The 12,082-nt window shown below is 42.4% G+C and overlaps 1 protein-coding gene across 1 annotated transcript in view; it reads right to left on the bottom strand.

The window, feature by feature from the left end:
• The window catches only part of kmt2a (lysine (K)-specific methyltransferase 2A), a gene marked incomplete at its 5' end in the record, with an annotated part of 31,909 nt that overhangs the window by 5,144 nt on the left and 14,683 nt on the right, over nucleotides 1-12,082 (bottom strand). The window contains 23 exons of the mRNA XM_082178784.1: nucleotides 127-301; nucleotides 434-508; nucleotides 627-794; nucleotides 878-960; nucleotides 1,043-1,111; nucleotides 1,200-5,646; nucleotides 5,744-5,896; nucleotides 5,980-6,140; nucleotides 6,221-6,299; nucleotides 6,390-6,507; nucleotides 6,604-6,762; nucleotides 6,923-7,060; nucleotides 7,167-7,267; nucleotides 7,451-7,656; nucleotides 8,419-8,492; nucleotides 8,584-8,694; nucleotides 8,868-9,041; nucleotides 9,129-9,313; nucleotides 9,705-9,818; nucleotides 9,901-10,021; nucleotides 10,108-10,203; nucleotides 10,888-11,034; nucleotides 11,122-11,358. Coding sequence (XP_082034910.1) covers nucleotides 127-301; nucleotides 434-508; nucleotides 627-794; nucleotides 878-960; nucleotides 1,043-1,111; nucleotides 1,200-5,646; nucleotides 5,744-5,896; nucleotides 5,980-6,140; nucleotides 6,221-6,299; nucleotides 6,390-6,507; nucleotides 6,604-6,762; nucleotides 6,923-7,060; nucleotides 7,167-7,267; nucleotides 7,451-7,656; nucleotides 8,419-8,492; nucleotides 8,584-8,694; nucleotides 8,868-9,041; nucleotides 9,129-9,313; nucleotides 9,705-9,818; nucleotides 9,901-10,021; nucleotides 10,108-10,203; nucleotides 10,888-11,034; nucleotides 11,122-11,358 — 7,391 coding nt within the window. The remainder of the gene's footprint in view (nucleotides 1-126; nucleotides 302-433; nucleotides 509-626; nucleotides 795-877; nucleotides 961-1,042; nucleotides 1,112-1,199; nucleotides 5,647-5,743; nucleotides 5,897-5,979; nucleotides 6,141-6,220; nucleotides 6,300-6,389; nucleotides 6,508-6,603; nucleotides 6,763-6,922; nucleotides 7,061-7,166; nucleotides 7,268-7,450; nucleotides 7,657-8,418; nucleotides 8,493-8,583; nucleotides 8,695-8,867; nucleotides 9,042-9,128; nucleotides 9,314-9,704; nucleotides 9,819-9,900; nucleotides 10,022-10,107; nucleotides 10,204-10,887; nucleotides 11,035-11,121; nucleotides 11,359-12,082) is intronic.

Raw genomic sequence — 12,082 nt, forward strand, 5'->3', positions numbered from 1 at the left:
AATTCAAGCAGATAAAAGTCAGTTAGTTTCTAAAAGATTTCACAATAGAAAAGGGTAACAAGTAATTCTGTAAAGATTTAAGATGCTCAGGGATCGGAAACAGACCACCCTGCCCATGACAAATACCTGTGGTACACCTCAGCACGGGCAGATCCATGAGGGTTGACAGGAGGATCTTCTGGCTCCTCAGGTTTATGGAAGCGGAACCTGTAGTTCCGGCAATGCCTAGCTCCATACAACTGCTCCAGTAAAAACACTACAGCATCGTGAACAACACCCAGCATCTTTAACCCATTCACTCCTGAAAAAGAAAAGTGATTTGAAATACAAGATGTATTTCTCACGGGACAGCTGTCAGAACTTGCCAAATGAACATAATCAGTAAAACAAAATATGTATAATGTTTATAATAAATGCTTTATTATGTTTTTACCATCAAATGAAAGTGCCTTGAGTCTAGCATTGGACCGGGCTTCTTGCACTTTATCTGTTAGGGACTTCCAGGCCTCTGAAACAAAAAAGGATTTTGAAACAGGAAATTAATTTCACAGAAGACTGATTGTAATTATCAAACAAATGAACATTAAAATCCATATCGGATTTATCATTATCTAGATCTTACTTACCCTCAATACTTTCACAGCGAATTTGAAATCCATCATCACTGCAGATTTCAAATATGAGCCCTTTCTTAGGCTTGTAGTCCAGAGAGGAGTCTCTCCCACTGTCCCTTTGATCAGGTGTTTCCACTGAGAATGCATTAGATCCTTTCCCATCACCCTTACTAGGTAGTCCTGCAAAAAATTTGACAAAAACGTATCTGTAACCACTGCAACATTTAACAGAGATAGACAGAAAGACCTAACCTTTTACACACCTGCAGTCTTTGGTTTCTCATTATGTGTGTCCATGGTTTTATGTTTAAGAGCAGAGGAATCAGCTGTCATAGTGGCAGAGTCACTGTGAAAGGAAAAAAGGAAAAGAGTTTAATTCAGTCAGATACCTAATTGAAAATGTAAGATTGATTTTTATTATTGTTTACCTCTTTTTTGAACCAGTTTCATTTGACTGCCCTGTATCCATTGGCTCAGGTGATGAAAGTTCCCGATCACTACAAAAAGAAAAAAAGTTAGCACTTTAACCTTTTTTTTTTTTTTACCAACAAAAGCAAGATGCATTATAAAATTTCAGACTCTTACCCTGGAAAACATGATAATTGGATTGCAGATGCGTCAACAGTTGGTGTATCTGACTGAAGTCCTTTGTGTTTCTTTCCACTGCTCTTATCTGGGCTTGGTCGAGTTCTTTTAGCCTTTTGCTTTCCTTTCCCAACAGTTGTAGAGGCTGCTCCAGCAGATAACTTTGAGGATTGTTGCTGATGTGGTGGTCGAGAGATGGGAGAGGTTCGTGAGCTCTGAGTGAGGACGCCAACGACATGACCTTTGTTCAGTTCTTGAGCGATTAGATTAGGGGTAAGAGCAACTTGACCAGCTGAACTGACATTTGGGTCAAGGGTTTTATCTGCCAAGACTCCTTTCTCCACCTGCTGGTTGACAGACATGCTTATGCTTTGGTTTGGGGGAAAAACACAGATGCTACTTGCAATGGACGTCTGGGCAGGATTAGTAAGATGAGACATCATTGGGGTTCCTGAATGCAGAACCATCTGTTGCTCTGGAAGGCTCAGGTTGTGAGGGTTAATAAGGAGGTTACCTATAGATCCTGTGATCTCAGTTGAGCTAATGAGGCCTGGGGCGCTCAGCGATACAGAGCTTGCTCCTAAAAAGTTTCCAGGTGCACTGGAAGGCACCGACACCACATTCAAAACGGACTGAGTTGGGTTGAGCCCTGACACAGTACATGGGAGCAGGTGAGTTGAGGAATCATGTCCCAATATGCCAGGCTGAGTTGTGGTTGAAATAGGCATGGGCTGTGGAAGGAGAGTAGGCTCCAAGTACATTACCCCTTGCTTTGGGCGTTTTATGATGTTAGGAATTTTTCTATGAGGTGTGGCAGTTGCAGTTATAGTCCCTAGTTCCATCAGGCCTGTCTGAGCAGGGATTCCTGCAGCAATTTGTGAAGGTGATAAGTTTATTATCATATTGGGCCCAACATCAGAAGGAGCAAGTGTGGGTTGAGTCTTTGGACGCGCCTGTTTCTTGCTTTTATGACTCTGAAGACGAGAAATTAGGCGTTTCTTGCCATGTCCAGAGGGGAGCATAGTCGGAGCTGGGGTGATGGAGGAAGCACTAGATACCATAGCAACACTAGGGGCATGATCATGCCTATGTCCTGCTTCTGTCACACCAATATGGGGATCATGGGAGGTGACTCCTATGATGAGGCCTGATGTGGTGCTAGGAATGACTGGCTGGAAACCAGTATGAGAGGTGCCTGTGAATGCATGGATTTGTGGGTGATGAGGTACAGGCACTAAACCTTTGCCGCCAGCAGGAAAAATGGACTGAGAGGTGGAGATGCTACCACTGAGGCCTGTCAAAACAGGGGCACTAGTGTTCATGACACCTGTTGCACTAACAGATGGTGCAATCTGGATCTTTTGGGATACACCATTGGGAAGAGTTTGCAATACATAGAGTGGCTGCAGATGCTGGTTTAACACTATCAGTTTCTCTGGGCCAGGCTTCAATTGAGAGGCGGTAGCTTGAACAGCAGAGCTTGCAATTGGAGTGGGACCTGAGCTAACAGTGGCAGCAGGGATGAACTTCTGACTCTGGAGAGGTAAGGTGGGTGAGCTGGGAAGACCTGGTGTGCTAGTAGTTCTCGTCAGATCTCGGTTTCCAGTCTCTCCCACAGGTTCTACTCCAGGACTTGTGATATGGTCGCCATCGATGCGTGCAGGAATGAAGTGTTCTGGGGTCATGTGACCTTCCGGAACCTGGGAATCAGTACATCTGTCCTGTGGGCTCTTGCTGGATACAGTGGACCCTGTTCTCGGTTTCTTCCCAATTTTCTCGACTCCCGATTCCTCTGTGGCCAGAGCCAACATAGTACGGTCGGGGGTCTCTGAGATCAATGAGCCATGATTTTGATTATTTACAGTGGGACTTCGGGTTGTTAACACAGAGAGGTCTGAGGGCAGCTCAAGAGGAAGACCATATGACTCCTCTACAGCAATGGAGGTGTTTACCCCACTCTCGCCAGGTTCAGCACTGGCCAGTGGCTGAGTGAAATCTTCAAAAAGCATGTCCTTTCTTTGGTTAACATCCACCCCATAACTCTCATCTAAAGAGAATGGTTCAGCAGAAGGAGCTTCTGTCTGCTGTCCCAAAGACTGCATTGAAGGAGTATTGAGCACAAACTCCATAATATCAGAAGGCAGGATGTTACCACAGTCATCACTGTTGTTGTTATCAGAGTCAGACTTGAGGAGATCCGTGGTGAGTGACAACTGAGTTTCAAGGGGGTCTTGTCCTTGTGTTTTCACACTCCCTAATGGAAGACAGTTATCCTTCTGATTTTTACGACCTTCACGACTGTTACCACTTGTGTTATTTTCTGCCTCCTTCCCTGAGTCAATGGTTGATTTCTCTACCCTGCTTTCTCTACCCTTCCTTTTTGTTGAGCTTTTGTGTGTGGACGAAGTAGTAGCTGTGGTTGTGCTGCTAGTGCTTATACTAACGTCACTCTCAGAACCATCGTCCACACCATCCAGCTGGCCAATTTGTTGCAGCTCCAAATTCTTGGTAGCTGTTGATACCTCATCACTGTCATCTTCATGCTCCTTTGCCTGGTCCCTCAAGTACCTGTGGATCTGTGACCCTTTTCCTAAACACTGATCAATACCTGCAATAGATGGAAGACCAGAGTTGGGGTTTATTATGGTGCGTGTGAAGTTGTAATAATACGTGTCCTTATTTGAACCAATTCCTCCTTCTTCATCTTCTCCACTGTCTGCTGAAGATGATGTGCTCATATCATCTGCCCCATCGACTTGTCCTTCAGCTGAACGCTTGCTGCTCCCAGTCCGCTTCTTCATGGAGATTTCACCACTTCTGTAGAAGGGTATGTCTTCTTCACCATACGACCGGACACCATAGAAAGGGGTTAGCCCAAAGAACATGTTCGATCGAGCACGAGCACTCCGCCTTGGGTATCTGCGTTTTGCTGAACCTGCCGAACCATCACTATCCTCCTCGTGGTGCTTATCGATGCTGCCTTCGTCCTCTAAATTATTGTCCTCCCCATCATCAGCACACTGGTGATCCAACAGATGCTCCTCAGGATCATCCGGGTGGATGTGGCTGTCTGATTCAGAGCTTTCAGAACTTGCAGATGGGGAGAAAACCACTGCTCGGGAGGACCTTCTTTGGGGGCCCTGGTTGCTAGGGGTAACAGAAGTGTAAGTGTTTGTGTTAGGGGATATGCTGACAGCTTTGGTACCATTAGGATCCATTTTCTGAGACAATATAGGCAGCCTCTCAGTTTGTTTCTTCACCACTGGAGTAACCTCTTTGCTTGATTTAGGGTGCACCTGTTGTGGTCTAATACCTCTCTCGCCTCCTGCTTTCGGCTGAATAGCATCCATGGCTGAACTATGCTTTTTCTCGAAGCTAAATCTCTCTTTGGACTTTAATGGTTTCTCCACTTCCTTCTGATCCAATTTATTAACTTCCACTGTACCAGATCCCGTGTTGCTGCTCAGTGCGGTGTCTTTATTGCTAATGTTGTGAGGAGGTGGACCCTGACTTTGTGTTTTGACATTACCGCTTTTAGAGTTGCTGTTGAGAACTGGGTTTCGGTTCTGAGGAGTCTCTTTTCTTTCTTTTGAAACATCCCTGCTCACATTCATTTTGACTTTGGAGTGTTTTTCTTTGGTGCTAGAGGTTCCATGACTAACAGTCACGGCAGCACTTGCCTGGAAGCCACGCTTTATTTCTTCCTCTCCCACCTTGGTACCAGACGACCAGAGAGGCTTCATTGCCGCTGCCGGGCCAGACGCATAGTCATGAGACTTCCTACTCCCACTTTTGCTGTAAACCGATTGCAGAGACCCAGTCTTTCCTGAGTCTTTTGATGTAGCCACTGATGTCACATTTCCTTCCTTGATTGGATTAGCTTTGTCTTTTGGAAGAGTGGCGAGTGGATGACTGGACATAAAAGTGGCTCCAGCTGGTAGGTCAGTATCTTTAGTGGCTTGTTTCCCTTTCTCGGTTTTTAAACTGCCACTTCCTCTCTGATGTCCTGTCAAAACTGCAGTTCCGAGAGGTGGTGACACTTGATTTACGCTAGCTGGTTGCGATGACTTCAAACTCTCAACATCAGACTGCTTTTTGGATGCCTCTCTACTACAATCTATTCTTTCAATGAAACCAAAACGACGCTGTGCTCCGCTGTTTACTGAATTTGCCTCTCGATTGTGAGATCTCTCTCCAGATGGTACTCTTCCTTTCTCTGTGTCCCTGGGTAAAGGTTCCTTAGAGGTTGAGGACAGGGAAGGGGCAGATGAATTGCCTGTCTGAATGGATCCTGTGCCTCCCTGTGGAGGGGAGAAAAGCTTTTGCCTAGGTTGTTGAGTGGAGATGGAGGAAGTGCTGTGTCGACGAGATCCGATGCTTTGTAGACTGGAGTTCAGCAGAGGGTCCCCCACAGTCACAATCTCATGGGCTAAACTACTAAAACCATCTAAAGGGGAGAAAATACATTGAACAACATTTTAAAAAATAAACTTTTTTAATAAAGGAGATAAAGCAATATAAATACTGTATATAGTAACTCCTACCTGGGGAGGGAAGTGGTCTGGTTGAGGGAGAACGATTACATGGTGGGTAGCTGGGGTGTCTGTTCCTAAAATAAACCCTTTGTTTCGGTGTGGAAGGCACATTTGATGGTTTTATGGAATCTGTGGGTCCAGGCAAAGCAGCATCCACTTCAGCTGAAATGTTTAATTATCATCAGTTTTTAAAAATGCCAACAAAATGACTCAATGAGGACTATTATAAATCTAAATCTACTTACATGAAACAGGTGGAGGACTATGAGCAACTGTGTGATTCTCCTCTTGAGCTACTGTGTTGTTATTGAAAGTTTCGGTCATCGTGGGGCGGCACACTAAAATTCTACATTTATAAACGCATCGCTTACGGGCATCTAGAGTGCTCCAGTAGACCCTTGAGCATCTGTGTAAATAGATCAAATGGTCATTTCATTTTATATCTTATGTTTACTGAAATACAACACTGTAATTTCAAAGACTTACTGGTATCCCACAGGAAACAGCTTCCTCTCGCAATCTGACAGTTCAGTTAGCATACCAAGACAGTCAATGGTCATAGACCCTGACCAAAACAAAAGTGACATTTCACTTTGATGTAGAGCGCTTTGTTTATTAGTTATCAATAGCAAGCACAGTGCAAAGACATACATACCTATCATCATGTGGATATTATCTGGTTCAAGCCCATTAACAAATTTTTTTCTCAGACTGATTCCCTCAAAGTCCACAACGACCCTTCGAGTCACCTCAAAGCCAGACTCTGGCACCGCCTTTAAAAAAAGGTTTATTATTTATAATAAATTCAACACTTCACAACAAATATACAAAACCATAACTTGCTTACTGATGCATGCATGATTCCTTACCTCGCCCTTTATAAGATCTCTGTGATGCTGACAGTAAACCTTCTTGTCCTCTAAAAAGGCACACTGCTTCTGACGTGCACACATGAAATGGTAGTTGTTGGTACAGGAGGTCAGACAACAACTCACCGTAGCTCCGGGTTTGTGACAGTTCTCACATTGCTGAAAAAGCAAAGCATAATGCAATCTGTTTTTGGGTGGGCAAAGATTTTTTGCCTATAGCCTTTTTAGTAGGCTTATTCAGCAAATTTTTTTTACATAAATGTATATTATGGCACAGTAACTCAATCTAAGCCATGTGTCGTGTTTGTTAATCGTGTACCAGCTGTTTGCCTCGGCCGACTGCCATGTGGACATTTTTGAGAGCACCGTCAACATCCTCGAACACCTCTGCTGACCACAGTGCACAGTTCACATGGGCCCACTCATTCTGGCCAATATAAAGCAGTCTCCCACAGTCCTAGAAAACACATTACCCAAAGTCTTACAAATCAAAATTAAAGTACAGTATAATTAAAAATCCATATCTATACATGCTAATGTATTCTTTTTGGTTGATTACTCACATTTGTGTTCTCATCTCCATAATTCAGACAAAGCGCACACTGTCTATTGTCACCAACACCAGGAGGAGGGGGAATAACAGGGCTGTCTTCAGGGCTGTGGTCTGAAATCAAAAGAAATATTCCTGTGTTACTTATCTACATACACTTTAACACTTTAACTTAGTTTGAACTGAAAAATAATCAGAATGAAATAGAATGTAGTTATTTGTCTCCTAACAGTATGTACCACACAAGTAGTTCCTTTACATGTTAGTTTTTATAGTGCTTTAAAGCAACTTTCTCACCATGGATAAGCATGGGGGGTGGAGGAGGAGGTGGTGTGGGGGCCATCAGGGAATTGGGTTCTCCTGGGGCTTTAGGATGGGGAGCTGGGATGATCTTTTTCATGAGCACAGGCTGCTCAGCCCTGGCTATCTCCTCCCTCTCCTGCCACTGGGCATAGTTGTGATCCAAAGAAGGGGGCAGAACAGCATTGGGAAGCAGTCCACTACTGCAAAGATACAACGCTGTCTTGTTAGTCATGTCTTTGTTACACAACATTGTTTAATTACCCAACATATGAACAAATGTATGTTTTTACAGTAGTACCCTTTAAAAATGTTCATTGTCATATAAATATACACTAAATTGCCAAGGTGCTCAACAGCAGTGAGAGGAGGAAAGTATGCAATAGAAAAAAAAGTGGCAAAGGCCAAATAACAATAAATAAATAAAAAGACTAAAAGCTCATATCATAATTGCAAAATGAAATAATATAAACATTGTTCTCATTAAAGACACTTTTCAAAATCAGGCATGCGTGCACACACACACACACACACACACACACACACACAACCTTTGCACTCTTAATAATTAATGGTAACAAATGAAGTATACAAACATGCAAACCAAATGCCAACCACAAGACTTGTCAAAGCACCCATGTGAAATGTGACACTGCCTGTCAACCTCAAACAATGGAACTAGACCATACAGGCTGCATTCCCTATGGAAAGGTGATAGTTCTGCTCCAGAAGAGAGCAAAGAATAGACAGACACTCGACAGTGAGGTTGTTTTCGATGCTCATACTAGCTTAACTGGTCCCACTATTCACCATCAAACTAAACAGTTTGTTCCTGAATTTAGTTCTGAAAATGGTTTCTGGCCAAAGAATTTAAATTGAATCATTCTCTACATTTTGACTTTGAATCATTCTAAGTTAAAATGTAGAATCAAACAAATTGAAACAAATGCATGGGAAAGACTCACTTAGAAGAGACTTTGCACGTCTCCCAGAATTTGGACTCCTTCACCTTGTACCATGGAAAGATTCGGTCCATTTGCTGTAACAAATAACAGTGACATCAGAAACAATAATGTAGGACTGCAAGATGTTCCACTGTCAGAATTGTGTGTCCAGCAGCTTTTCCTCACCAAGATAAAAAAAGACTTGAGCATGCTGTTGGCTTTCCTGCTCTCTAGCTGACCTCCGTCTGAATTGAAGGCTGTCTGGATGATTTTCACAATGTCATCACTGAACTCCAGCTGAAAGAGAGGAGCAGAAATTGACACCTGGCCTTCACATGTATTTGACCGGTATATGAACCCTGCTGCATTAGAGGCTCAAAAGGCAGCAGGTAATCTTTCATAGAGGAATAGAAAGATAAAAGCTTTTTGCTTTAAAGTGTTTCAAAAAGGACATTTTTATAAACTCTTACCACTGATTTATAGCATCCAGAATCCATTTTCTTCTCCACAGACTCCAAATCGAGAGGCAAATCATTTGGTGGAGAGACCTCCGTCAGCACAGGGGGGTCAGGGCCCTCTGGGGAACGGCGTGAGGGAAGGCTCTCTTCTGTCTCTGGGTTCAACTCAGGTGGCTTCATAACCGCCTGAGACAAAGAAGATAGTGCCATCACTAAGTTTGGTGGTGAAAATATAGCTGGTGAGAACTTCTAGGATTGGAGATGGCAATTCACCTGTCTGTAGCGAAGCAAGTGTGTGGATGTACGGGAGTTGAGCAGGGAGGTGAGAACTTGCCGCATGGATTTCTGAATTTCTTTCTCCAAGACGGCCCGCCACTCAGCGGGATGGGGCTCAGTGCAGTTTGTGCAGGTGTAGACCACACTCTCAGGCAGGTTAGACAAGAGCTCATACATATCATCTAAATATATAAAGAGAAAGATTACCTATATAGTGGTGTATTACAGAAACATCCAAAATCTAGAATGCTACCTTATCTTTAATAACCATAGCCATGTTAGAACAGATCAGATCTTAACTAAATACTTACACTACCAATCAAAAGTTGTGGTCAGTAAGACTGTTAAATGTTTTTGAAAGAAGTCTCCTTAAGGCTGCATTTATTTGACCAAAACTACAGTAAAAACAGTAATATTGTGAGAAATCTTCGATTTTAATACATATTTTTAAATATTTTAACATGCAATTTATTCCTGTGATGTTAAAGCTGAAGCAACAACTTTTATTAGTTGAATGTCATGGTGTAATGCCACAAGACAGATAAGAGATGTTGAGAATAACAGATAATTCACCGGTTAAACTTTCACATTTGGCATGGACCCAGCAATCACACTTCCTGCACTTCATCATTTTGCTATCACAGTCATCGTCATCATAGCACTTATTACAGAGTGGGCAGAAGTTGCCTGGGAGAAGAAAAACATTGATTACATAGTTAAGTGATAGTTTAGAAACATACAATAAACATCCAGGATGTATAGCACTGACCTTTAGCTAAGAGTTTGGCACAGTCATGACACAAAGAGAAATCATGTGACCACTGGGCATCCCAGGCCTTCCCTGGTTTGGTGGCTCCACAACTCTTGCAGCACACACACTTGGTGCAAATCTGTGGCAGAAGGAAAAATAATTATGGGAGAATGTAGCAAAAATAACAGATGTTACAGACATCTAGGATTGAGAGTGTGTAAGTACCCAGACTCTTTTCTTCTTGGTGGGTCTGGTAGGGTGGTTGGGTCCCAGGCACTCAGGGTGATAGCTGTTTCGGCACTTGTCACACTCCAGTAGCTGCTAGATGATGGAAATAATAAAATGTTTAGTTCTGATTCCATCAAGGTATTAAGCATTAGTCATTTCTGAAGGTTTTGGAAGTGGCAAGGGGCTCGGTTATTAAATGTATCGAAAGGAAATGATAATTCCAGTGAGATGACATGTATTTTTCACTTTTCATTAGAAAATACCAAATGAAGACATTCATCATTGATCCGAGCGGACTCAAGCTTTGAGTATTCAACTTTATTCATCTTTAACAATTACATCAGAATGTTACAACCTTTTCGATCTGATGGTCATATAACGTAGCATTGTGTGAAAAACTTCACACTTCAATGTAAGAATAATATCAATCAGTGTCATACTGTTTACAGTAGTGTTACATTTTTTTCCATTAAATCTGGATGTTTTAAAACTTTCCTCCCTCTGTTCCAAAAGTGTCTTTTAAAAATCCCTTCTGTTGATATTGGAAGCACTTTATTATTCCCATGATCAGAGACTCTGAAATACTAAATTTTGTACTTTAGGAGAAAGCTTTGAAACAAATACCTGCCATTGAGTTACTTGCATAGTAATTCTTCTGTTAGTCTCCCTTATTTAAATTTGTACCTTTTTTGTAATGCATTTTTGCAGACACTTCTGGATTCTAAAGCATCTTTGATCTATATCGTGACAGAAATGTAAATTAATAGAAAGTCTTACTTTTGTTTTCTGATACTTCCGACCACAGACATGGCAAAAGCGGCATCGACGACAACACCAGTTCTCCCACTGTTCCTCATGGGGGCGTTCTGTCTCCCCCAAGCAGAAGAGGTGGAAGGGTTCACAGCACACCTGGCAGAAAACAAACTGAAGACGACAAACCATAAGAACATCTCATACGTTTTTTTTGCCTTCAATTCATGAGACAGGAATTACAAACAAAAGACAGCCCACCTCTACATTACCGCTGCTGGCACAAAGAAAGCACACCACCGGCGGGGTGATTGGCACAGAGGTGAGAATGCTGAGCCCACCCATCTCCCACACATTCTCAATGTCATAGTCCTCCTTGAAATCAACTCTGATTCGATGCACTCCATCGCAGGGCGCTTTCTGCTTGGCGGTGCCCCCAGGCGAAGGAGTGCTCTGGGAGTTTAAAGTACTGCTGTCTAGTTTGGGTATATGTTTCTCCTGTAAACAACGCCATTTATATTACATTGGGACATATGCAAGATGCTTTTACCCAAAGTGACTTAGTGTATTAAAGGTGCATTTTGTCAGTATGTGCATCCCCTGGGAATTGAACCTTTGACCTTGGCATCATTTGTGACCCATGCTGGCAAAACAAGTCACAATGAGCAAATTTTCTAAAATGAGTTATTTTCACACTCTCTACCTTCAAATAATGCATGATTTGTTGGAATCAGACAAAAAAAGTACTGAGCTACACCTGTTTGACGTCGATAGAGTCAGCAAAGTCAGTTTTGAGAAAAATCGAGTTAAAGTTTTCTGAAGGTTCCAAAACAAAATCACCTAGCAACCATATCTTAAAATCCCTGGTAATAACACCAAATTTGGCACACACCAAGTCAAAACCAGAGTTATTATAGAATATATTCAACTTTTTTTCCACTGATACCACAATAGTTTGATTAACATTAATGAAACAGACAGCCTTTATATTAAAACCTACTTATCGCACGGATCTAAAATAATGTTACACATCAGATGTTTTTCCCCAACAGTTAACCAAACGTTCACCTAAGACATAACAGATAATGTTTGTGTGAATACTCGCAAAGACAGATGTTTTGAAATACTGTAATTCTGTGTATGTGTGTATATCGGGACTGCGTGCTGTCTATGGCGTCTTTGTGCGCACGCGTCGGATCTGTCAGTCAGTGCGAGTAAGATA

This window comes from Leuciscus leuciscus, assembly GCF_965113295.1.
Source record: "Leuciscus leuciscus genome assembly, chromosome: 9".
In the NCBI taxonomy this organism is placed as follows: domain Eukaryota; kingdom Metazoa; phylum Chordata; class Actinopteri; order Cypriniformes; family Leuciscidae; genus Leuciscus; species Leuciscus leuciscus.